General features: G+C 45.1%; 1 protein-coding gene across 4 annotated transcripts in view; it reads left to right on the forward strand.

The window, feature by feature from the left end:
- znf423 (zinc finger protein 423) overlaps window positions 1-26,983 on the forward strand; it is a 224,593-nt gene that overhangs the window by 88,442 nt on the left and 109,168 nt on the right. For 2 of the 4 annotated variants that reach the window (XM_030054191.1, XM_030054195.1), the window contains 14 exons: window positions 8,689-8,866; window positions 10,469-10,593; window positions 10,841-10,925; window positions 11,235-11,310; window positions 11,400-11,680; window positions 11,804-12,087; window positions 13,595-13,972; window positions 16,559-16,734; window positions 17,147-17,686; window positions 18,853-19,003; window positions 20,086-20,664; window positions 21,503-21,687; window positions 22,487-22,926; window positions 25,211-25,424. In XM_030054191.1, coding sequence (XP_029910051.1) covers window positions 8,689-8,866; window positions 10,469-10,593; window positions 10,841-10,925; window positions 11,235-11,310; window positions 11,400-11,680; window positions 11,804-12,087; window positions 13,595-13,972; window positions 16,559-16,734; window positions 17,147-17,686; window positions 18,853-19,003; window positions 20,086-20,664; window positions 21,503-21,687; window positions 22,487-22,926; window positions 25,211-25,424 — 3,692 coding nt within the window. The remainder of the gene's footprint in view (window positions 1-8,688; window positions 8,867-10,468; window positions 10,594-10,840; window positions 10,926-11,234; window positions 11,311-11,399; window positions 11,681-11,803; window positions 12,088-13,594; window positions 13,973-16,558; window positions 16,735-17,146; window positions 17,687-18,852; window positions 19,004-20,085; window positions 20,665-21,502; window positions 21,688-22,486; window positions 22,927-25,210; window positions 25,425-26,983) is intronic. The other 2 variants (XM_030054194.1, XM_030054192.1) reach the window with 2 other exon arrangements.

Here is a 26,983-nt window from a genome sequence, read left to right on the forward strand (position 1 = left end):
TAAAATAAGACATGATCACCTCAGAAATAACTTGTTTTTAGACAATTTTTACTTGTTTCAAGTGAAAATTTACTTGAAACAAGTGTAAATTAGCTTGAAACAAGAAACAAATTTTGCCAATGGAACAAGCAAATTTTCACTTGTGACACAAGTGAACAAGTGAAAATTTTCACTTGTTTCAAGTAAGTTTTCACTTGAAACAAGTTGAAACAAGTGAAAATTGTCTAAAGACAAGTAATTTCTGAGCTGATCATGTCTTATTTTAAGTGTAATGAGATATTATGACTAGAAATAAGACATTTTTACTTGAAATAAGACAAATAATCTTGGTAAGATTTTGACTTTTTGCAGTGCACATGCAGCAGAATGCACCGTCAAATCAATTTTAAAGCATTACGCCGCGATTATGATCGCACACGTTGAGGGCTTAAGCCCCAATTCAGAATGCAAAACGGCTGTGCGTGTAAGTGAGGAGGTTCGACGTGTCGGGGAGCAGCGCTGGGAGCAGGAGCGTTCACGAGGCTCTTTTGATTCAAACATCAAAGCGGCGGAGCAGAAAACATGACATGTATGGATTCCATTTCCATTTCAGGCGTTTAGCCGGCGCTGTTATCCCGCGCCACTGACAAAAAGTGAAGTAATGGGACTAATCTTGTTGATCAGCCCATCCGGTCGTTCACCCTCCGGAGACGTGACTCCGCCCCCTGTCAGTCTGCAAGGAGGCTGTCAATCAATCAGTGAGGTGGAAATCCAGTCATACTGCAATGTTTCAGATGCACTCATTGGTTTTGGAGTGTTTTTATGAATTTAGCATGTGTTCAGGCTTGCAAACATGTTAAGATTGTTAGGATTACTAATGAGCAGTGTTGGGACCGATTACTCACAAAACTAATGAGTTACAATTACTAATTACTTCTGTAAAAAAGTAATTTTGATTACTACTCAATTACTGCTGCAGAAGAGTAATTCAATTACTGGGGAAAGTAATTTTTATGATTACTTTTTTTCTTTTCTTAAATCCTCTTATTAATGCACATATTTTTGCGTTGCTGTTGCAGTGTGGACATTGCTGTCAAATTTCATCTATCATTGTCAGTGTTGGGCACCTTAGTTTGAAAAAGTAATTCATTACAGTTTAAAGTAGCGATGCCAGCTTGTCCAGGTGGGGAATTGAACCCCCGCATTTCTGTATGGCAGGCAGAGATACTATCAGGGAACTCATACTCTTCTTGTAATTTGTACTCAGTCATTCTCCATGCATGTTGATAAGTTACGAAAAACTGCAAAGTCCGACCGGTTTGAAAATTGACACACCGCTTTTTCTCCACAAGACGCACATTTTTCGAACAGGATAATAAAATAATAATAAGTATTAGTGGTAAGTAACGGCTAGTAACGGCACATTTTATTGTCAGTAACGGTAACGGCGTTGTAACGGGGGAAACAGTCATTTCTTTGATTACTCGTTACTGATAAAAGTAACACCGTTAGTAACACTTTTTCTTTATAACGCCGCTTTTCCGATCACTGCTAATCAGATATTAACCCTTTGATGCATGAATTATGAAAGCCTGAGTCCAGATTTCTCTCTCATGTGTTTTTACTCTTCTTAGGGCATGAACACGTTTGTGAGTCTCCATACTTCTTTAAGGATGCAGGACTGGTATTACCATGTCATGATATTAGTATTAATATGTTTTCAGCAATAAGAGCTGACAGTCTCTGCATAAACCTCAATGGAGGAGAGCATTCTAACAGCTGATATGCAATTCCACCATAGAAACCATTGCATTTAGGAGAAAAGGACTTTAAACAGCTGTCCACTGTAGTGACCGCCATGCGCCAAAGGGTTAATAATTAGAAAAAAAAAACATCTATTTTTCAACTATCTTCAGGGTTTTTGGCCTCCGCTTGTACCTTTGACAGTTTCTCTGGTACTCTATGTTATATTTTCCCGTGCAGCAGCCATTGCCAACAAAGTAAATGAATTGAAAACTGAATTTGGATGGAAGGAAACAGACGGAGGGGGGGGGTGGAGGTGGAGAGGCAGATCGACAGACAGAGAGATCAGCATGTGTATCTCTTCATTAGAGTGTTTCACCAAGGCCGTGTCCTCCACACGCTGCCACACTGTCTGGCCTATTAGAGAGACACACAGGGAGCGTGTGTGTGTGTGTGTGTGTGTGTGTGTGTGTGTGTGTGTGTGTGTGCACGTAATTGCATGTGTGTGTGTTTGTCTGATTTCAGGTAGATTTTCGGGAGTCCGTTTGGTGCCATGCGTTCTATTCTTCTCCATTTCCCATAGCAGATCACTGGGTTCTCCTCCTCTCCTCTCCTCTGCTCTCCCATCTCTTCTTTCCCTCTCTCCTTTCATCCCATCATCTCCTCTCTCTCCTCTGGAGTTCAGAGTCTGTCCATCTGGATTGTCTCCTCCCTCCCTCCCTCCATCCCGTCCAGGCCGGGACACAGGGGCGAAGGCCAACACCAGTGGGGGAGAAGACGGGTGGCGGGAGGGGGGGGGGGAGATGGAGGGATGGATGTCAGCGCTATAATGAGTAACAACATGAAAGCCGATGGAAGGAGGGAGGCAGCGGAGGAGAGAGATGAAGACGGACGAGTGGAGGGGACTGCTGGGGGGACGGAGGGAGGGAAGGAGGGAGGGAATGGGAGAAGACTGCGGAGCGACAGATAAAGAGGGAGCGAAGCGGTCGGGGCCCCCGCGCTCCTCCGCTCCTCTGCTCCTCTCCCTCGCTTTCCTTCGCCAGAGAAGAAGAAGTGAAAGGAGGAGGAGGAGGAGGAGGAGGAGGAGACGGGGAAGGAACAGCGTGTGTCGGCGTCCGCCTGCTCTCGCCTTTTTCTTTTTCTTTCAACTGCTTTTTCTCTCCTTTTTTTTTTCCCCTCCAACATGCCCCCCCCCCCCCACCTCCCCACCTCCCTCCCCGTCCTCCTCGCCTCCTCTCCTCTCGAGGATTCTTCTCTAATTTAACTTTTCATTGAAATTTTCTTCGCTCGCCCCCCCCTCCCTCCCCGCCCCCCCCCCCCCCCCCCCCTCTCTCCCAGTTTGCCGCTCGGCCTTGTCTTGCCAGGTCCCCTCGCGGCCGACTGACAAAGGCGCCGTTAAAAAGCCGTGTGATCCTCCATTTTAGCACCAGCCACGCTAGTCAGAGGATTAGGGCTCTTTAATGACGCTAATCTCTCCTCCCCTTCTTTCTCGACACCCCCCTCCCCACCTCCTCCCCTCCCTCCCTCCACCTCCTCCCCCCACTCCGAAGTGATTTTTTCCCTCTCACTCCGTCTCATTCTTTCTCCTTCCCTCCCTCCTCAGAAACATTACCATTTAATGGACTCACACCGGTGTGCCGTACAATGGACCAGCACCGTAAAGACACAACTTTCTTTTTTTTCTTTTTTTTTTTTGCTTATTTTGCTCTTCTTCTTCTTCTTCTTCTTCTTTTTTTTTTTTGCTCTCTCTTACATGAGTTTTCTTTTTTCTTTTTTCTTTTAATTCCCCTCTGTCCTGAGCTGACTGCTTGGGGTTGAGTGTTCCTTTGTGTCTGTTCCATGTGTGTGTGTGTGTGTGTGTGTGTATTAAAAGATTCTTACTGGGCCTGTACTCTCTCTGGTCATTGTAAAGTAAATCCCAACTCACACCAAGCTATGAGAGAGAGAGAGAGAGAGAGAGAGAGAGAGAGAGAGAGAGGGGGGGGGGGGGCAAAATGTGTCTCTCTAATCTTTCTCAGGTTGCACTAAAGACTACTGCCCTATTGTCTGAGCAGCAGGGGGTGTCTGGACTTGTGCTGTACACACACACACACACACACACACACACTCAGCTGTAACAGTCAAGGTGCTTGCAGGCAGGCGGGTGCACCTCGCAGGCCGTGTGGTGATGTTGATGTTGTGCGTTTTCGGCGCTCACGTGGTTTCTTCACACACCCCGGGCGGAGACGATGGGAAAGGCCGTCCCACAAAACGCTCCATATTTTAAAAGTGCACTAAGTAAAAACTGAAAGTCGAGACTTAACTCACAAAATGTAGAATAAGCTCGTAATTTATCGGTGAAATTTCAGATTTCGTGCTCTTAAAGTTGCTGGTTTACACAGTGCACCCTTAAAAAAATACTCATTTTCCTCGCATAATTCAGCGTATCCTGAAACTAGTCCGATTTTCTCCTCCAGTTTCCTCCAGTGTGCTTCGCCGTGAGAACAGAAACGCTCTGTGGTGGCGAGCGGGAAAAGTTCAGCTTCCTTCCGCTCAGGCGATGACAGCCGTGCACTTTCCTCCGACTCCGAGCCGCGACCATGCTCCGTTTTCACAGACAGGACGCTGCTGAACCGATCCACCAGGACGACAGGGCTGATTCTGGATTCTCACCTTGTTGATACGGGCCAACATGAACACCAGCAAAAACGGTGAAAAGCTGCCCGTTCTTTCGCCTCGCGTTGCAGCGAAACGTGTGAAGTGTACGTTTGCAGATGGGTCAGCACCAAGAGGGTCTCATCACACTGCAAAAACTCAAAATCTCACCAAGAATATTTGTCTTATTTTGAGTCAAAATGTCTTATTTGTAGTCAAAATATCTCAAGACACTTAAAATAAGACATGAACACCTCAGAAGTCACTTGTTTTTAGACAATTTTTACTTGAAACAAGAGAAAATTAGCTTGAAACAAGTGAAAATTGTCTAAAAACACGTTATTTCTTAGGTGATCATGTCCTTTTTTAAGTGTAATGAGATATTTTGACTAGAAATAAGACAAATATTCTTGGTAAGATTTTGAGTTTTTGCAGTGCAATACCGTCTCCAGCGGTTCCTGTGCATTCATGTAGTAAATTATCGCCGCTGCAAGAGAAAATAAAAAAAAAAAACAGCGATGATCTAAAACGAAAACGGTGTAGTGCAGTGTTGTAGAGGTCATCATTTTAATTTGAGCAAAATCGTTTTAGCACTACGGCCTCGACTTGAATCCTAAGTCGGGCACAAACAGCAACAGATACGAGACAAAATGCAGAATTATCGGTTAAAAGCACCACAGTCGAGTGAAAATGACAGAAGAAAGCCTGTGTGTCGATACGAACGCCTTTGAGGCTCTCGTCGGCTCGCTCTCTGATGACAGCGCCGCCTGAGTCAGCAGGATGTTGAACACACACACCTCTCTGTGCTCGGGGTGAGGCCGTGCACCGGCTCAACACATGGAGGGTTTGATTTCTCCTCATCTAAAGAGCATGCATGTGGCTGTTGTGTACTTTCACACCTAGGGCCCTATCTTGTGCCACCCGCTATCCGCTGCCACTACCCGCTACCCGCAAATTGCGGATTTAGGAACTTCCGCTATCCCTAAACGGTATCTTGAGCCACCCGCTACCCGCTATCCGTTATGCCGACTCCATCATTTGCGCCTGGAGGTGTGTCCGTGGGCGTGTTTCATGCGCTATCCCTAAAGTTTGGGCTGTTACGAGAGCGCGCCCAGGCGGCTTCAATGCGCGCCCCGACGGAGCCTCGCCACGCACACGGTCGGACTGATACCGGGACGCCGCCGGAATGGACTGAGTATATTACTCATACAGACTGTTTAGAGGAAAGACTGTTTTAATTGGACACTTACGCCAGCACGTTTTATTGTTTTATCATAAGCCAGCAGCTGTGCTATATTTTTATTTTAATATTTTATTTGCCCAATCTACCTTGTCAATAAATTAGTTTACACATAGTTCCACCTCTGCCTCTTGTGTCTGTGTGGTGTGACCCGGGGATTTTACTCAATCAGTACAACCTTGTGACACGTCCACTTGGACACATGTGGCTCCACCTCCCGAATTAACTCGCCTATAATATAATATATAATATGTATATATATAAAGCCAACTTGCTTTAGCCTCAGTAGAAGCCCTGAGAAAATCTACCTCCCTCTCTCCATCGCGGGTTTAGGATTTAGGATTTAGGATAGCGCATCCTGCCCTTAAAGGCAATGGCACCTGGCACACTGATTGGTTTAACTGGCGTAACGCCCAAACCACGCCTATACATAATATAGCGGGTAGCGCAGGTGTTTTGCGGATAGCGGGAGGTGCACAAGATAGCAGCTTTTGCGAGGGGAACGCCTCTTCCTAAATCCTAAATCCGCAAATAATGGGTTTAGGGAGTCTGGCGCAAGATAGGGCCCCTAGTCTCAGTATCGTGTTACATTTGGAAATCACCATTTCTACAAAACCTCGCAAAGCAAACATTCCTCCAAATCATGAACGCCAAACAAGTGGCTCTTTTTAGATGAAAAAGCAGAACCCCGTGGCTCCGGTTTTACGGCTACACCACAAAAAAAACGAAAAGCGAGCTCGGATTTTGGAGCTCCAATTTGAAAACGTGGCGAAGCTGCGGACTCTCAGCTACACGGTAAGCGGCTTTGAGCGTTTTTTCGGCGGCGGCCGCGGTTCCTCTGATCTGAACGTCGGGTGGGTTTATGTGCAGAATGAAACCAGGAAATAACATGAATAACAGGCTCGCTGTAGATTGCATGAAGAAAACATGGCAACGGGTCGTTTTACTGCAAAAGAAATGCATGTTTTTAAGGCTTTAAGGTTTGGAGAATCGTGTACAGGTGCACAGTGAGATATCCTAACATGGAAAAAAAAAAAAAAAAAGTGATCTTCTCGAATTATAGAAATACAGATTAAAAAAGAGGTGCAGAGCTTATATCCGCGGTAACGTCAGCCGCGTCCTCACCTTTACTCTCCAGTGTTTTTAGTCACACTGCGTCTCCATTTCTAATGTGGAATAATCCATTTTCTCCCCCAGTTTGAGTTTTTCGCCGCGTTTCCCCTCCCAGACCCGTCCGTCTCGTCCTCGTCGGCTCTTTCAATTTGTCTGATTTATTATTCTCTTCTGCCTCTCATTTTTTTTTTTTTTTTTTTTTTTTAATCACCGTGTGCACAGCCTCGGGATGACACACTGTTTGTTTTTCTGCGTTTAAGCCCCTCAACACTTCCTCGCGCTCCTTCACGCTCTTAATTTGTCTGTCTACCCCGTGCTCGCTCGCTCTCTCTCTCTCTCTCTCTCTCTCTCTCTCTTCCTCTCTCCTTGCTTTTAGGCTTCATGTTGATATCTCTATTCCATATATTTTCTTAAGCTCGCTTTTCTTTTCCTTCTTGCTTCCAGTCAAATTTATAATTCATGCTTTTTACGATTTTTTTTTTTTTTTTAACCCACAACCCCCTGCAGAGTTCTATTTGCTCATCGCAGCGCCTACATTTTCCCGACGATCGATTCATCACAAGAATCTGTTTTCCACCCCCTTTCTGCTGGGCGTAATACTCTGTAGACACACACACACACACACACACACACAGACACACACACACACACATGGTAGGAGTTGCAGTGAGGTAAAATGATGTGTGCTTTGGAGGGGTTTCTAAAATTATCAGGAGAAACTTCTCCGCCGCTCGTGTGCCTGCGTTCCTGTGTTTGAGCATTAGCGCACCGTAAATATTGGCCTATAGCTCCCGGTGAACACCGCCACCAGCCATTCCTGTTTTTTTTTTTCCTTTTTTTTTTTGTTGTTTTTTTGCTTTTTCCTTCCCCTCTCTGTTCCTTTGTATCTCTTCCTGCCTTCTCTCTGATTTGTTGGTGGCCTAGTTGATAAAGCGATCAGATAAAGCAGAGAAAACACACACAATCTCTATCTCTCTCTCTCTCTCTTTCTCTCTCTCCTCTTTTTTTCCATCCCTTCTCCTTTACATTTTCAAGCAAATGCTAAGCAGCCCGACTGTGCCGCCTCTCGCGGCGCACAAAAGAGGAACAGAACAATATTAAGCATTATTCAGCCCCCCCCCCCCCCCCTCTTTCATCGCCTCGAATCCATTCTGAAGTGTCTATTAAAGGAGTCGTGGCCTTTTTGTCGCCTCTACGCCAGACTACAGAGGAGGGGGAGAAAAGGAGGAAAGAGAGAGAGAGAGAAAAAGAAAGAGAGCAATGCATAATCTCCTATGTATGACAGATAAAGGCAGCGAATATTGCCGTCTCTTCTGCTCGGCTCCTAATCGCCTCTCCGATGTTTCAATCTGCCAAGGCCCTAATGAAAATATGATGAGGCGGATCTATGGTCCTCGGGGACGGATGGAGGGATGGGAGGGGAGGGGAGGTGAGGGGAGGGATGGAGCGAGGGATGGCTGCAGAGGGAGGATGAAGGGAGAGAAAATACACTGTGTCCTTATTTCTGGGCTCCGTCGGGGATACATAGTTCTTGGAGCTTTCTATTTAGATGTTGCTGCTGCTGGAGTGTGTCTCCCTCTCCTCTGTTTCATTCTCTCTCTCTCTCTCTCTCTCTCTCTCTCTCTCTGCCATCCTCATTTTCCTTATGTGTGTGTGTGTGTGTGTGCGTGTTACTCAGATAAATGTGTTTATTTTTTTTGTTTATATCCTCTTTCTCTCATTTGAACTCCCACAGGCTGCCTCTCCCTCCTCTCGCCTTCCAAGAAAGATGTAACGTCGTCTTAATCACTCTAATGCTCCATGTTTTACCCTCTCTTCTTCTTCCTCTTCTTCATCTTTTCCTTTCCCTCTGTCTCCCCCCTCCCTCCTCGTTCCCTCGCTCTCCCTTCCACTACATCATGCAGCCATGAATACGAATCGCATTTGTCTTCCTGTGGCCGATGAGTAAAAGCGCATTTCCTTCTCTCCGTGTCCGTCAGACGGCGATGACGACCCGGCGGGGCTGTCCTGGGTGCCCTCCTCGCCCTCCAGCAAAGACGTGGCGTCGCCCTCCCAGATGCCCGACGGCTGCTGCGACCTCGGCATGGGCACCGGCGGCGAGGAGGAGGGAGGCGCCGGCCTGCCGTACCCCTGCCAGTTCTGCGACAAGTCCTTCAGGTGAGGAAGCCGTCAGGTGTGGCTTTCCGCAGGTCGGCCCCCGCAGCGCCCAGCGCCCACCCCCCGTCCGCCGTCTTATTAGGCTGTTGATGTGCATCCTCGTATCCCACTCATGAATATCAATGTGTACATGAATAAACAATATTCTGGATATTGCCATGGAAACAGGCCTTACATAGACCGCTAAGACAAACAGTAAAAGGAATGAGGTGAATACATTTCTCACCAACCTCCTGCGGGAATTTCTGGAGACCCACTTTAAGAACAGCTGTCATGCACACCATAAAGTCATCATCTCCTTTTTTACACTTCACAATCTTCTTTTTCTCCACCGCCTTCTCCTCTCTGTTATCTCCCTCTTTATCCTCCGGCCGTGAGGAAATACTGTTTAGACTGTGTGTCGCTTCCCCAGGTCTTCATGTTTCCGGTGGTAACAGGATGTTAAGGCAGGGACATGATGCAGGGATGGACTGGGGCCGCGAAAAGCCGTTTTCACACCACACACACATTAAGACCCCAGTTACACTGCAAAAACGCAAAATCTTACCAAGATTATTTGTCTTATATTAAGTCAAAATGTCTTATTTCTAGTCAAAATATCTCATTACACTTAAAATAAGACATGATCGCCTCAAGTAAATTGTTTTTAGACGATTTTCACTTGTTTCAAGTGAAAATTTGCTTGTTTCATTGGCAAATTTGCCAGTGGAAAAAGTGAAAATTGACTTGAAACAAGTGAACATTAGCTAGAAACAAGAAACAAATTTTGCCAATGAAACAAGCAAATTTTCACTTGTTTCAAGCAAATTTTCACTTGAAACAAGAGACAACTGTCTAAAAACAAGTTACTTCTGAGGTGATCATGTCTTATTTTAAGTGTAATGAGATATTTTGACTAGGAATAAGACATTTTGACTTGAAATGAGACAAATAATCTTGGTAAGATTTTGCGTTTTTGCAGTGTAGCCTTTTTCATACTTATAGCTGAAAGTGTGTGATAGGCTTACTATCCCTGTTCCAGAGCAGAATTATTACTGATTGTATGGAAAATATCCCTAAAATATCCCATGCCACCTGTGACAGTGCAAGCTTCTTTTTTTTTTTTTTTTTTTATGATGAATTTGGTAAAAGGGTTGGAATTCATGTACACCTGCTGGATGGCCAGATTAAACAACTAAAAATATGCATTCACATTCATTACACTTAAAATAAGACATGATCAGCTCAGAAATGACTTGTCTTTAGACAATTTTCACTTGTTTCAACTTGTTTCAAGTGAAAATTTACTTGAAACAAGTGAAAATTAGCTTGAAACAAGAAACAAATTTTGCCAATGGAACAAGCAAATTTTTACTTGTTCACTTGTGTCACAAGTAAAAATGTGTAATGAGTTAAGTGTAATGAGATATTTTGACTAGAAATAAGACATTTTTACTTGAAATAAGACAAATAATCTTGGTAAGATTTGGACTTTTTGCAGTGCTCATAATTAAGCATGATGGCGAACTCCTCCTTAAAACTGTCCTTAAAAATAAAATAAAAATTCATCATCGTCATCATTATTCTCAACCATGCATCTCCTCCTTTCCTGGTCGCCCTCAGCCGTCTGAGTTACCTGAAGCGGCACGAGCAGATCCACAGTGACAAGCTGCCGTTCAAATGCACCTTCTGCAGCCGCCTGTTCAAACACAAGAGGAGCCGAGACCGCCACGTCAAGCTCCACACAGGTGGGTGGGAGCGGCCTGCAGTCTGCTGCTGTCTGTCAGACATGCAGAGTGTTACCCTGAAAGTTCCTGTATGTTTGTAGCTGTCAGTGTTACAGTGGATCAGTTTTAATGCCATAATCCGTGAGTTTAAGCTGTTGTGCCATGGACATTACTCAGCAAAGGACTGGACTCACAGTGTTTGAACAAACATGGAAAAAGTTTTTAGAAACATTGAAATGAGAGTTGTGTCTTGTGTGAATCACTGCAGGCGATAAGAAGTACAGCTGTCAGGAGTGTGAGGCGGCCTTCTCCCGGTCAGATCATCTGAAGATCCATCTCAAGACACACAGGTGGTCGCTTATCGTCCTAATCCTCACTTTAATTCCATTTTTTATTTTAGTTATGCTTCAGATTCTTATATTAGTGTTTTCGCTTTTTTGTGGATTGAACTTGTGTCGTGTCATGTTGTGTGATGATTGATGGTGATTTTGGTTCATATTTATAAACGTCTCAGTGTAATTCAGATTCTCTTTGCAACCCTGTATCGTGGACTTAATTCTAATTTTAATAATAATAACTGTTTCTGTTGCTCAGGTTGATTCTTAATCTTATTGTGGCTTTCTGACTCTGATTGTGACTCTTGGTCTGATGTGTCCCTGCAGCTCCAGCAAGCCGTTTAAGTGCAGTGTGTGTAAACGCGGTTTCTCCTCCACCTCATCACTACAGAGCCACATGCAGGTACAGTTCAGATCGTCCTCCATTACTTACACTACAACAATTTCATTCTGCCTCTCTTTGAGTGAGTCCTGACGTCTCGGCTCTCGCAGGCTCACCGCAAGAACAGAGAGCACCTAGCGCTGAGGAGCGAGCGGGACGGGGGGAAGAAGGGCGGAGGCGTGGAGGGCGACCTGGAGCAGGACCTGTACATGTGCGATTACTGCGAGGAGACGTTCAGCCAGACGGACGAGCTGGAGAAACACGTCCTGACCAGACACCCGCAGCTGTCCGACCGAGCCGACCTGCAGTGCATCCACTGTCCTGAGATCTTCCTCGACGAGTCCTCGCTGCTCACGCACATCGAGACCCAGCACGCCAACCGCAAACACAAGTACAGTCTCCATGCAAGAAAACTTTGGGTTATAATAGTTGAGGATTTAGTCGTGGTTATATTAATGTGGAAAACAGGAATAATCAGATAATGCAGTGGATTCCTCCTTTTCTCTGCCGTCAGATGCCCTGTCTGCTCAGAGCAGTTCCCCTCGGTGGAGGACGTCTACTGCCACCTCGACAGCCACCGCCAGCCCGACTCCTCCAACCACAGCGCCGCCAGCCCCGACCCCGCCCTGGGCAGCGTGGCCTCCATGAGCTCGGCCACTCCGGACTCCAGCGCCAGCCTGGAGAGAGGCTCCACGCCCGACTCCACCCTGAAGCCCAGCCAGGGCAGCGAACGAGGCCGCAGGAGAGGAGCCGACGCCGGGGAGGAGCTGGGCCTGAGCCTGGGTCACCACGCCGGAGGTACGGGGGGGGGGGGCGCTCGCGTCGGGGGGGCGAAACCGGAGTTGAATATTGTCTGAATACGCGTCCGCCGATCCATCAGCGTGGACCTTTGTGTTTGATTTATCAGTCCATTTCTCTCAGTAACAGTAGAAAAAGGAGTGCGGGCAGTCCACTCATCGCTCTAGACCAGTAAGGAAAACATGTGTTTCATATGGACTCAATTATCTCTGGGCACAAACCTCCTTTGAATGTCTGTGCCCCTCAGTGAGAGCTATGCAGCGGTCACACCAGCGCTGTAAAAAGCTTTCCTTCTGACTCCCCTTCCATTCAGAAACCTGCAAGGGATGAGAAATGGAGGATTTTCCGATGGTGTGGCAATTTTTGCGTCTCGCCTTCGTGCCGAGTTCAGTTTCAGTGAACTCCACGCAGAAATATGGCTTGATTTAAGTGTGTTTGGCCAGTAGAGCTACTTCTGGGCATTTTCAACCTCAAGATGGTAATTAAGAATAAGGGCAGTCATAATAATATCCCACTGCATCTAGTCATGGCTCATTTTTGCTCTGTACTGCAAAGACAGAAAATTTGTTGGCTAAAAGAACGTTTATTCATTTATTTATTTGCAACATAATACAGAGACAATTACATAGATAAAAAAAACATTAATACAGAAAGTGCTGGAGAGGTAAAAAAAAAAAAACCCAAAATGGGCTTATTCAAGGAAACCTCCCCAAAAATGAAGATAAGATAACAAATAAAATAAAATACTCAAAATTCAAATAACGACAAAAACAACAACAACAACAAAAGCACAAACACCATATTATAACACCAAAAAACAGTATAAAATTGTGAAATAAAGTGAAATAATTAGGTCGAAGCTGTAGAGTCTTGGTGTATTAGATAGGACTTTAGTCTAGGCTTAAAATTAATCAGAGATGAAGATGTTTTCGCTAAATGAAAGTATGAATTCCAAAGTAATGAACCTCTGTAAGTAAAAGAAAATTGACTTTGTGTGGTACGGCGAAAGGGAGTATGAAGCTTAACGGCGTGTCTTGTATTGTGAGAATGAACCTGAGAGTTAACTGTAAAGAATTCTTTTTTCTGTCCCATTCCCTCATGCACTTTAGATTTAGTTGTAGTCCAGTCATTTTATGAAAAAACCTAGGTTACTATATATATAGTAACCTTAACTTAGAATAATTCAAAGAACTTGTAATTGACTTTTTTTCTTGTCTTTGTGTGTGTAATCAACTTGTGAATTTTTATAGTGATATCTGAAAGTAAAATTTTGAACCCCTTTCCCCTGTGTGGTAAAAACAGTGTTTTTTGGTAATATGTGGTCATATAGAGGTGATTTTCAAAACTTTCCACCAATGGGATTTCTTGGGACTTTTTCCCCTCACTCAGGACAAACTGAGGATACAAAATCAGTTGAGTTTGCTTCTCTTGCAATTTGTCCTAGGTTGACCCCAATTTTGGCCTAAAATTACTGGACTATTGTGTATCTCCTCATGTTTCTGTGCAGGTGGAGGTGGGAGCTGGGGCAAAGTGACCTACTCCTGCCCTTACTGCTCCAAGAGGGACTTCCACAGCCTGGCGGTGCTGGAGATCCACCTGAAGACCATCCACGCCGACAAGCCGCAGCAGAGCCACACCTGCCAGCTCTGCCTGGAGAACCTGCCCACGCTCTACAACCTCAACGAGCACGTGCGTAAGGCGCACCGTGCCGGCGGGGGCGCCGTCGGTGCGGCGCCGGCGTTCCCCCTGCTGCAGTTCACCAACGTGTCGGCGTTCCACTGTAACTACTGCCCCGACATGTTTGGAGACATCAACTCTCTGCAGGAGCACATCAGAGTGTCCCACTGCCTGCCGGGCGGCATCGTGGCCGGATCCACCACATTAGGTGTGTTTCTGAAAGATGGACGTGTTTCCATCCAAATATATCGAAATTTTTGAGCGAATTTTGTCAAAATGTGTAAAAGAAAATGCGAATTGATGCCTGTTTCCATTAGTTTTGTTTTGCAATTATTGAGAGGAGAGTGCGCCGTGAGATGATGTCATAAGATAGCGTCTGTGTGTCGACTGAACAACAACAAACACTCAGCTGACACTCAACAGCTGATCAGGGACAGATTCCTGCTGAACTTGTCGGCTCTTGGGAGAAGTCTGCTTACTATTTTGGCAGCGCTAACTTCGTACCGAACCATCCTAAATAAGGAATAAGAGACTGATAATAATAATAATGATAATAACTAATAATAAGACTGTAGCGTAGAAGTGTGACGTGGTATCCGGTCCAGTCATCGTTTATTCAGTTTCCACAGCAAAAAGTCGCATTTTCTTTTATCGATACGCTGAGAAATCCACCCCCTCCAAGCGTAAAAACTTTTTTGCGAATTTTCGGCCGTTTTTCAAATTTCTGGCGTTTCCATCCAAGTTTTTTTTTTTTTTTTCGCAATTTCTGAAAATGCGAATAAAAATAGGTGGATGGAAACCCAGCTACAGTTGTCCCTCGCTATAACGCGGTTCACCTTTCGCGGCCTCGCAGTTTCGCAGATTTTTTTTTTGTGAAATTTTGCATGCTTTTTTTTTTTTTTTTTTTACTGGACTTATTTTTCTACGAAGGTTTGAACTTTGAGAGTTTAAACAAGAGAGAAAAGTGAGAAAATGTTAATGCCTGTCTGAGAAAAGTGTATAAAGTGTGTAGTGAGGGGTTTTACAGCCTTAAAACATCTAGAATAATTGTAAAAAATAAAGCTGACTACTTCGCGGATTTCGCCTGTATATGAAGTGAAGGCTGTTATTCCTGAGCTAATACACACAAACTTCTAATGGGATGCTGTGGCCTCATACAAACTTCAATTTATGAATGAGAGAGAATGCATGTATGTATGTATGCTTGCTCGATACCTACATGCTTTACTCCCGCCCAACTCTCCCATCGGACAGCCCGTTTGAATTTGAGCAGCGCGTTAACACGGTGAAATTGTTTTTCAGGATGGTTCCTGGACAGTGGTGAAAAAAAAGTCAGTCTGGAGCCCCGCCATCATCTTGTAGACTGTTAATTATATTAAAGTAAAGAAAACTGGAATCAGCACTGGCAGGTCAGACTTACAGAAAAATTGGCAATGGGAATTGGCCAAGAAAAATGCAATCGTTGTATCCCTACTCGCTCGGTATACAGCCAACAGGAGTAACTGTACTCCTCTGCTGTGACTATAAATAATTTCTGTAGCCATAGTAACATTTACTTCAGTGCAGGAAGGGGGCAACCTGTGTTTTTAATTTCTTTGACATCAGTAACACCAGGAACCAGAGCCTTCACTTCATCCCAAATCTCCTAACAAACTCTTTTTCCACTGCATGAATTTAATACGTTTAAGCGACCGCAACATCTGGATGTCCCCGAGCAGAGGAGGTGGTCGGAGCAACTGACCACAACAATCCTCTGCCATTTTTTCCTCAAATGAACAAGGGAGGAAGGAGGGAGGGAACGTTACATAAGCGAAGGAGTGTCGGCTCTTCAGTCACTTAACCATTTTTCCAGTGCACTTTCGGTTCACACTGTGCAGACGAGCTGCTTCCCCTCTCGAATCCAGTAGTTACACGCCTGAAATTTGCAGGTCGTGAGCGTGTCTCAATGAGAAGTGACAGGCGTATGCCGAAGCGTGTACACGGCCCGGCTAACATGACATGTGTTATGTGTTAACCTGATTGCAAAGCGTGAAGCTAAATTCACACAGAAACGTTCCCAGACTGAGGAACGCCGTTTGTCAGGGGCTGTTCTTCTGTCTCAAGGACGGACTGTCAAAAGGTGCTGACAGCTTCTAGGACCGGTTTACGGTGAAACTACAGTCCAGCCTGTGTTTGCACCGACCTTCACGATCAGAGGCCGCGCAGGAGCATCACGGCGACCCGAAATCTGTTTTCTTTTCGCGTCAAAGTCAGGAAAGTGATGGCATAGGCTTGTTCGGGGACTGTTGACATTAAAACTAAAACAAAATATTCAGTTATTCTATGCAAATACAACTTTCGAACATGAGTAAGAACCACAAGATAATCAAGTCTTATCATATTGACGTATATGCATCATGCAATGTTATTTTGATGGAGCATAGCATAGATAGATAGATAGATAGATAGATAGATAGATGTACTTTATTAACAGTAGAAACATATAATAAAGTTAAATAAAATATAATAAAAGCTAAATATATACAATAAACACTATAAAGGCTAAAACTAAAAATATACAATAAGGGCTAACCAAAAAAAAGAGATATGAGATGTGAAATATACAGATGGTAATGAATATGAAATATACAGATCACCACTTCCCCTCTCGTCTGAAAAACAGTGTGAATGTATATTAACCTAGGATGTAATATATAGATAATAAATAATAAATAAACAGTTAAGGTGCTGGGTAATAGATAATAAATAAACAGTTAATAGCATAAATGAATATAAAGTACCTCTTCCGTTCCAGAGGGGAACCACGCCTTCTTCTGTAACCAGTGCTCCATGGGCTTCCTGACGGAGTCGTCACTGACGGAGCACATCCAGCAGACCCACTGCAGCTCCGCCGCAGGGGCTGCGTCCGGAGGAGCCGTGGCCAAGCTGGAGTCCCCCGTGCTGCAGGCGGCGTCCCAGTCCTTCATGGAGGTGCTTCTTGAAATGACCTTTTAATCGTTTTTTGTTGTTGTTGTTGTTGTTGTTGTTGTTGTGTGCATGATTCAGCAACAAAATTGTGAGTTTGAATTTGTATGTCCAGCCTGCTGTTAAAATGATGTGTGTGTATGTGCTATAGTTTAAAAAATCAAAATGTCCTTCTAAATTGATAAAGGGATCATTGTAGTGTTGCTCTCTCTATCTGCTGGTGTTTGTATCTGCTACTTTTAACATTTGAACTTGTAACGTTAAGGATATGAATTCAGCTTCAGACCTTGGCATGTCTCTTTCTCTTTCTTCTTCCTCCCCCTTTCTGTCTCTCTCCGCTGACTACACCGCAGTGTTTCTCACTTTATAATGTCGGTGAAGTAATCTTAAAAATTAAAAGATTATTGTCCGTGTACAGGTTTACTCCTGCCCTTACTGCACCAACTCTCCCATCTTTGGCTCACTCCTCAAGCTCACCAAGCACATAAAGGAGAACCACAAGAACATCCCGCTGGCTAACAACAAACGCCAGGCCAAGGTCGCCGACCTAAGCCCCGCCTCCTCCGACGTCGAGATCTCCTCCCCGAAACGCCACAGGCTGGGCGGCGACTCCACCCCCTCCATGGGGACCAACGGGGACTACCCGTGCAACCAGTGCGACCTGCGCTTCAGCAGCTTTGAGGGTTTCCAGGCCCACCTCAAGTCACACCTGGAGATGCTGCTGAGGCGCCAGTCCTGCCCCCAGTGCAGCAAGGAGGACTTTGAATCCCAGGAGGCCTTGCTGCAGCACCTGACCGTGCACTACACCACCACGTCCACCCAGTACGTGTGCGAGAGCTGCGACAAGCAGTTCTCCTCGGTGGACGACCTGCAGAAACACCTGCTGGACATGCACACCTTTGTCCTGTACCACTGCACTCTGTGCCAGGAGGTGTTCGACTCCAAGGTCTCCATACAGGTGAGTGAGGCGTCTGCTTTCATCTGGCCCACTCCTGTCACACTGCAAAAAAAAAAAAAAAAAAAGTGTCTCACTGGCAGATTTTCTACGTGTCAAGAAAAACATTTGAAGACTCAATATGAGACTAAATGACTGGACCTTTTTTTTCTATTTATTATCCAAAGAGATTTATAGAGATTTATATAGATTTATCTGTATATGTAATCTCATGTTCATTAATGCACTGCAAAAATGCAAAATCTTACCAAGATTATTTGTCTTATTTCAAGTCAAAAATGTCTTATTTCTAGTCAAAATATCTCATTACACTTAAAATAAGACATGATCACCTCAGAAGTAAATTGTTTTTAGACAATTTTCACTTGTTTCAAGTGAAAATTTGCTTGTTTCATTGGCAAAATTTGCCAGTGGAAAAAGTGAAAATTCACTTGAAATAAGTGAAAATTAGCTAGAAACAAGAAACAAATTTTGCCAATGAAACAAGCAAATTTTCACTTGAAACAAGAGACAATTGTCTAAAAACAGTTTACTTCTGAGGTGATCATGTCTTATTTTAAGTGTAATGAGATATTTTGACTAGGAATAAGACATTTTTGACTTGAAATAAGACAAATAATCTTGGAAAGTTTTTGAGTTTTTGCAGTGTGTGCACTGTCCCGTCATAATAAAGAGAAAGTAAAGTAAAGAGAACAGGTAACTCATCAAAGGGTGGACAGTTTAACAGAGCAGAGGGAGAGAGAGAGAGAGAGAGAAAGAGAGAGAGAGAAGCCCTTTTATACTGGAAATGGGTGACGAGTGACAATTATTAGATATTAAATCAAGCACTAATAAATCAGTCCAATCCACTTTATTTATATAGCACAATTTTAACAAACACAAGGTTTTCCAAAGTGCTGCACAACAAGATAAAACACAACAAGATAACACAATAGAAGCTGAATAAAAAGGTGAAATACACAATAGGATAAAACAATAAAATAAGATAAAATAAGATAAAATGATTTAAAATGCACTGCCTGCACAGGATAAAAAACATGCACACATAAAATCATAAATCATAAAATCAACACCCTACATGGTGTCAGAAGCCAAAGAAAGGAGGTGGGTTTTTGTAGTCAGTCAAATGCTGCTCACACTGCTCCTCCTCTCTCCTGCCGCTCCTCCAGGTCCACTTGGCGGTGAAGCACAGCAACGAGAAGAAGATGTTTCGCTGCACGGCCTGCGCCTGGGACTTCAGGAAGGAGTCGGACCTCCAGCTCCACGTCAAACACAACCACCTGGGCCAGAGCTCAGGCCTGCCAGGGGGGCTCGGCACAGGTACGGCACACCTGTCCTGAGACCTGCACGACCCGAGGGGAGGCCAGGAGGAACACACACACACATACGCTGATGATGAGATGTGACACTCACACACTCGCAGTATTAACCACAACAACTATTAATTCACACTCGCAGACCCATGTTTGATCATTGCCACTGATAATAAAGGTGTAATTGGATTCTGTTACGACTGAAGTAGCCTGTTGGTCATATCGTTTACATTATCTCATGTGACACTGATATCCCCGTGCATGTGCTCGCATATTAAAATAGATAATTAGCATTGTCCACATAATCCAAAGTGGGGTTTTTTTCTGCCACTTTGGCCAATTTGCCAAAAGCAGATTAAAAGAGAGAGATAGTTTCATCAGAAAGTACCATAACAGAAATAACAAAAAGTATTTGGTTCAATGGAAATAGTTAAAAAAAAAAAAAAAAAACTTGTTTAAAAAAAAAAAAACTTCTTAAATGTTTGATTGAACAGCCTTTTTGTGATCTCACATGATCATCATTGGAGTCTGAATGCAAAGACGATTATTATAGACATGGCAGGGACAGGAAATAAAAAAAATGTTGAGAAAAAAAATGGAGATTTTGTCTTTAGTCGAGTAAGCCCTGACTGCAGTCCGCAGATCGAGGAGTGGCTCAACGTGGGTGGAGCTAAACGGTTGACTCCGCCCACTTGCTCAATAGCAATCGGCCAGAAGAGGTTGCTAAGCCTAACCCTAACCCTAATCCTAACCCTAACCTTAACCCTTCACCTAACATTAACCTTAACCCTAACCTGATGGCGCCTGGGCGGAGTCAAACGTTTAGCTCCGCCCACATTTAGCCCAACCCCGACCTGCTAACTGTAGTCAGGTGCAATTGCTTTAGTCACCAGTGACGATGCAAGTCAGAGTCAATCCAGCATGTGACAAATGACATGATGCAAGGGAGTGAGAAAGGAACAGAATTGGAAATTAAGAAAAAAATCAATAAAATCACATAGAGGCTCACGGAGAGGCTGAGACTGGAAAAATGAAATATTAGCATTCACATGTCAAACTGTGCACGCTAAACTGACTCCCCTCACGCAGGCCTGAAGCCGAGGAAGTGCATCTTCTGCGGGGAGACGTTCGGCACCGAGGTGGAGCTGCAGTGCCACATCACCACGCACAGCAAGAAGTTCAACTGCCGCTTCTGCGGGAAGGCCTTCCACGCCATCACCCTGCTGGAGCGGCACCTGAGGGAGAAGCACTGCGTCTTCGATGGCGGCAGCATCACCGGCAACGGCGGGGGCGCGGCGAGCGTCGGGAGCCAGAACGGGACGCCCAACGGGCTGGCGCAGTCCTCCAAGCGGGGAGGAGGAGGCGGCGGCGGCGGCGGCGGAGGGAACGGCGGCGCAGGAGGCGTGGAAAGGTCGACGGCGGCGGTCGCTGAGCAAGCCGACCTCCAGAACATGCTGCTGAAGACCGGGGTCGTGGGAGGAGGCGGCGGCGGCGGCCAGGGCGGAGACACGGCCAACAGCCACGAAGCGAGCGGCGGGGAGGAGGAGCTGGACAACTCGGAGCCCATGTACGCCTGCGACATCTGCGGAGCGGCCTACACCATGGAGTCCCTGCTGCAGAACCACCGACTCCGCGACCACAACATCCGGCCAGGAGAAGACGACGCCTGTAGGCACCGATTCCTTCAACACTTCAACAATTTAGTGCTTTCAGTGAATGTCTTTTTAAATTTAAAAATCAGAATTTGCTGTTTTTCTTTCAAATGGTGCCTGAGCTGGAGCCTCACCTCATTTGATTTATTGGTGCCAATGGCTCCTGGTAGTCATTAATGAGTAAAAAGCTCATTTAGGGAGATGGACATGAAGAAACGTTTTCCTTAAATTATCATAAGTACTCAATAAGTAGATAATATTAATCTTGTGCTATATGCAGTTACAGTGGTCCCTCGTTTATCGCGGGAGTTACGTTCTAAAAATAACTCGCAATAGGCGAAATCCGCGAAGTAGTCAGCTTTATTTTTTTTTTTACAATTATTCTAGATGTTTTAAGGCTGTAAAACCCCTCACGACACACTTTATACACTTTTCTCAGACAGGCATTAACATTTTCTCACTTTTCTCTCTTGTTTAAACTCTCAAAGTTCAAACCTTCGTAGAAAAATAAGTCCAGTATTATAGAATGAACGCATTCTGTACTGTACAGGAGACACGGCACGGAGGAGATTGATTGACAATGGTCTACAGTCCCTTAGCCAATCAGGACACAGAACACAATGCGCGGGCTCTCCCTTAGCCAATCAGGACGCAGAACACTGCGCTGTTAAAAAAAAAAAAAAAAAAAAAAAAAAAGCATGCAAAATTGCACTAAAAAAAATCCGCGAAACTGCGAGGCCGCGAAAGGTGAACCGCGTTATAGCGAGGGACAACTGTATACTAGTTATGAGGATTATGATGATATCTGTGATGATGATGATGATGATGATGATGATGATGATTGTGCACGTCAGGTTCTCGCAAGAAGAAGGCCGACTTCATCAAGGGGAACCACAAGTGCAACGTGTGCTCGAGAACGTTCTTCTCTGAGAACGGCCTCCGTGAGCACGCGCAGACGCACCGCGGCCCGGCCAAACACTACATGTGTCCCATATGTGGCGAGCGCTTCCCCTCCCTGCTGACCCTCACCGAACACAAGGTGCTTCTGCACTTTACACACCGTTTTCACACCTGCACTGAGTATGTGTGTGTGTGTGTCAGTTTTGGCTTGTAGTTGTCAGGTTGTTGCTTGAAGATAAATGCAGTCTGCAGACACACACACACACACACACACACGCTGTTATAAGTACACAACAGTCTGTGTATGCACGTGGTTTTTCTTCTCTCTCGTGTCTGATACATCTTTTGCATGCGTGTTTTCTACTTTTTTTTGTTGTTTTCTGTCTGTGTACCCGTCTCTCTCTCTCTTTTGATTCTGGAACCTCTTTGGTTGTCCTCAAATTAGACTTAATAACACAACTAGAATAAAATAATAATAATAAAATAAAGGAACATCTTATCTTATCTTAACTAAAATGACATTAGAGAGGCAATTTGTGCTGTGGAACAGTACAAGAAAGGAAAAAACTAAGCCTGTAAAATAATTATTACATAGTGCAGTTCAGCTACAGAACTACAGATTTCATAGCAACTGAAACAACTTCTTGACATGTTTATGAAAACATGTCAAGTAATGGCTGTTACTATTGGATGAAATCCCATTTTTTTATCAGGAAATAAAAAATTACACTTGCAAATGTATATATATTTACATATTTATATCTATATCAGACTGACGTATAGTTGATTCATGTTATATATTGTAAAGGGTTTTCACAAAATATCACGATGATGATTTTGATAAAGATAATTCCTACGCGGATCTTTTTGTTATCTCTGTGTTTCTGTGCCCTTCATCATTATCAATAACTCCCCTCAATGCTCCTGAAACTCCTCAGGTCACCCACAGTAAGAGCCTGGACACGGGAACCTGTCGGATCTGTAAGATGCCCCTGCAGAGCGAGGAGGAGTTCATAGAGCACTGCCAGATGCACCCCGACCTCCGCAACTCCCTCACCGGCTTCCGCTGCGTCGTTTGCATGCAGACCGTCACCTCCACGCTGGAGCTGAAGATCCACGGCACCTTCCACATGCAGAAGCTCTCCACCGGCCCGGCTCTGGGAGGAGTCGTCGGAGGAGGAGGAGGAGGAGGAGGAGGGAACGGCGGAGGAGTGGCGGGAGGGAACGGCTCGGCCTCGTCGTCCCCCAACGGCCAGCTGCAGCACCACAAGCTGTACAAGTGCGCCTTGTGTCTGAAGGAGTTCAAGAACAAAGGGGAGCTGGTGAAGCTGGACGTCAACGGCCTGCCTTACGGCCTCTGTGCCGGCTGCATGAGCAGGTAGGAGGTCCTCTCATCCTCCCCGGAGAGAACAGAGTGGGTCTGTCTCAATCGAAGGGCTAGATGACTACTAGGTCACAGTCTACGGTGCCCACGTAGGAGGCGTCCGACGTAGGTGCCGATATCAAGTTTACCGGAACTAAAAGTTTAGTGAATTGGGACGGTGTAGCCTGCGGAGGATTCCTACGTCATTATTATCGAGGCTTCCTGAAGCGCATTCGAGTGATGCAGCGTAAAATGCCCAAGTAGGTTTGGGAGGTGTGTCAGTGAACACCTGTGCATGAAACAAAACGATAAGCAGCTTCAACGCTCTCAAGGTGGACAACATGGATTCTGTAGTTTTATGTATTTTATTTTATTTTGTCTTCGTGGAGATGCAGGAAATTAAGATAATTGTTACACCTCACAAATTGCAACAGACTATCCCAATTAAAATAATTGTACACAGGGCTACATTGTAACGTACCTGATGCGCTGATGGTTGCTTTGGAAACATCATGCAAAATGCCTATCTAACTCATCTAACTAAACGTGCATTTACAGGCGTTGTTGGGATACAGTTAACAGCTAAACCGAATCTATGGTGGTAATTATAGGCATGAAAACTTATCCAAACGTCATGATATAAACATTAAGACGGTCTAAAACAGGCTTCATAACTCCAGCAATGGTGGCTGATCCAGAAATTCAACCGGACCGAAAGGTACCCTGGGAAGTAGGCTGTGATGTCGGCCGCGAAGCATCGTGGAGGTGTTTCCTGCAAATTAGTCAACAATAGGCTGGATCAGTCGGCTGCATTTGCAGGACCCCGCGCGGTAAAACTGAATTGGGACAGCACTTGTCGGGCCGCCGTGACGTAAGCAGCCGACAAATAGGACCTCGGTAGCGCACAGCCTTTGAATTGGGACAGACCCAGTGTGTTATGTGGACATGGGCTAAAGGATCATTCTTTGCACGTGATATGTAGGCAGCTCGTTGGCCAAGTGAAATGAGCCTAAGGCATCAAAATGCACCAAAAATCCCCCCACTGCTAAAAAAAAAAAAGGGAGTCGACAGGGCACGACTTGTTTCATAAGTTTTCTCGCTGTACATGCTGACATCATCAGAAGGCACAATGTATGTTTTCATCGTTATGCAGACGACACACAACTGTATATTTCTGCCGAACCAAATGATGCCGCAGCGATAAACTCCATCACTACCTGTCTCATGGCGATAACTTCTTAAAGCTAAATGAAGACCAAACAGAGATCCTGTTAGTTGGCCCCAAAACAAAAAGAGAGATGCTGTCCATTAACTTGGGGAAACTGGCCCCCACGATTAAATCTGAGGTTACAAGCCTTGGCATTGTATTGGATCCAGATCTTAGTTTTAAGTCCCACATTAACAAGGTGACGAAGACATCATTCTTCCACCTTAGAAACATCGCTAAAGTGCGACCATTGATAAATCAAAAAGATGCTGAAAAACTAATACATGCTTTTATCTCAAGCAGACTTGACTACTGTAATGTAGTTTTTACCGGCCTTCCAAAGAAAACCACTGACAGACTCCAGCTCATCCAAAACTCTGCTGCTCGCTTATTAACCAGAACCAGGAAGAGAGAGCACGTTAGTCCGGTGTTAGCTGCCCTACACCGGCTCCCTGTAACATTTAGAGTTGAAAGGTTCTCCTACTTGTATACAAAGCACTTCATGGGCTGGGACCGAGCTACATTGCCAACTCCCTTATTGGCTCTGCACCCCAAAGAACACTGCGATCGTCTGCTGCTTATTGGTTCCCAACAACAGTCGAAAGAAAACTGGGGATGCCGCCTTTATTACTTACCTTTTCACTCTAAGACCCACCTTTTCACTCTGGCCTTTAACTAGCTCCTATTTTATTCCACACTGTTGTCTTTTATTGTTTTATTTGCATCTTTTGTTTTATTTCAAAGTTCTCGTTCTTAGCCTTTTGTTTTTAATTCCACCCTGTGCTGTTTTTAATGTTTTATTTTAAGCTTTTCAAATGTTCTTCTTTTTATTGTGAAGCACTTTGAGTTGCAATTCTTGTATGAAAGGTGCTATACAAATAAAGTTTTATTATTATTATTATTATAAGTCTTACATCAACATCAGCTTAGCTTATTCCTAAATCAGTGTCAGCACCTTGTTTTAAGCTACAGGAGACAGAGACACACACTCACATGCACACGTCTATATTTCGGTTTTTTTATTCAAGTTCAGTTTAAATCAATCAGTCGTTCAAGTCGACTAAAGAAAAGTCAAATGCTTGATCCCATCAGGGGCACGAACGGCCAGAGCCCCAGTCAGGGAGGGGCCACCACCCCGGGCGAGGCCCAGGGGGAGAAGGCCGCGGCCGGGCTGAGGTGTCCGGAGTGCGGGGTGAAGTTCGAGAGCCTGGAGGACCTGGAGGGCCACGTGCAGACGGACCACCCCGAGATCAGCCCCGAAACCAGCGCGGCAGGGAAGAAGGCGGAGGCATCGCCTGCGCCGAAGGTGAGCCGGGACGCGGGGGGAAACGGATGAACGAGCACATAAATGATTCAGAGTCCCGAAACCAGGTCACTGTTTTTGTTTTCCATGGTGGCGAGGAGGCGGGGGGGTGAGATGACTGAATGAAGCAACTTAAACTTACATACACCAGGAAAATGTGCAAACACAGACTTAAATATTGATTATTGTTCACCATAAACAAACTGATCAGGTCCGATGCTCAGAGCTGGAAGCAGAATGAGGTCGACGGAGTTACTGTGCGTCTATTAACCAGCAGAAATATCTTAAAATAACATAAAATTCATTTTGTCATATAACTCCATCACGCCTTACCGCAACAAAATACTCAATTTTTTTTTTCCTAAATGGCGTCCGCAGCACAGCGACAGGACGTCCGGTATTGAATCCCTGATCAATAATGTTTTGGAGACGTGTGTGTAAAAAAAAAAAAAAAAAAAAAAAAAAAAAAAAAAAAAAAAAGATTCCCCTGCCCTCTACATACCATAAGCAGCTTTTTACAGATGGAGTTGTTTTGCAGGAGAATCTGAAATCCTATTGAACTGTGTGTTTGCACGAGTGTGTGTGTGTCTGCATGTGTGTGTGTGTGTGTGTGTGAGCGTGTTTGCAATGCAGCATGAGTCTGCGTGTATGTGATGTGTGAGTGCATGCTACTGCTTTTGTGTCAGTGTGTGCCAGCATACGTGTGAGCGCGCGCGTGTGTGTGTGTCTGTGTGTGTGTGTGAGCGTGTGTGTGTGTGTGTGTGTTGGCTGAGCCCCACTGGGTCCTGCGGCTGGGGCGTGCTGAGGCATTGTGGGAGCTGTTCGCTCTACTTGATATTGACAGTCAGGCTCCCCGGGACCTGCCGCGTGTCAGTGTGTGCGTGTGTGTATTTGCAAATGTGTGTGTGTGTGTGTGTGTGTGTGTGAGGCAGTTCCCAGGGACCCTCTGTCTTACCTGAACCTTTGTTTCTGCTTAGTCTAACAGCACAAAGCAGACAAAGTAGGAATTTTGTGTGTGTGTGTGTGTGTGTGTGTGTGTGTGTGTGTGTGTGCTCAGTCTAGCAGGCTGAAGGCAGCACAGAGATAGTGGAAGTGGGGCCTTTGTGTATTTTGTATGTGTTTGTGCATGAGTGATCGCTGTGTGCTGTGAATGGATAAGCAGAGCCTCTGCTTCTCTGCCTCTCCCCCTTTTGTTTCTCTGTGTCTCTCGCCCCTCGCTCTCTCTCTCCCCCTCTCTCTCCCTCTCTCTCTCTCTTCCTCTCCTCCCTCCCTCGTCCCTCCTGTCTCTGTTTCATCGCTTCTTCTTCTCTGCCTCTCCCCCGTTATCTTTATCTCTCCCTGCTTTATTAATTTCTCCCTCTCGCTCTCCGTCTGCAGAGGTCTTCGTCGTACGTGTGTGTGTGTGTGTGTGTTTATGTGTGTGTGTGTGTGTGTGTGTGTGACCACAGGCCTCCTCTTCCTTTCACCGGCTCTCCGAAGACGTGGTGAAAGAGGCTCGGTTGATTAGTGCAGGCCATTGTGGGCTTTGCATGTCTTGGAGTGTCCCATTGTGTTTTAAATAA

Source organism: Myripristis murdjan, chromosome 6, assembly GCF_902150065.1.
Source record: "Myripristis murdjan chromosome 6, fMyrMur1.1, whole genome shotgun sequence".
Classification (NCBI taxonomy): domain Eukaryota; kingdom Metazoa; phylum Chordata; class Actinopteri; order Holocentriformes; family Holocentridae; genus Myripristis; species Myripristis murdjan.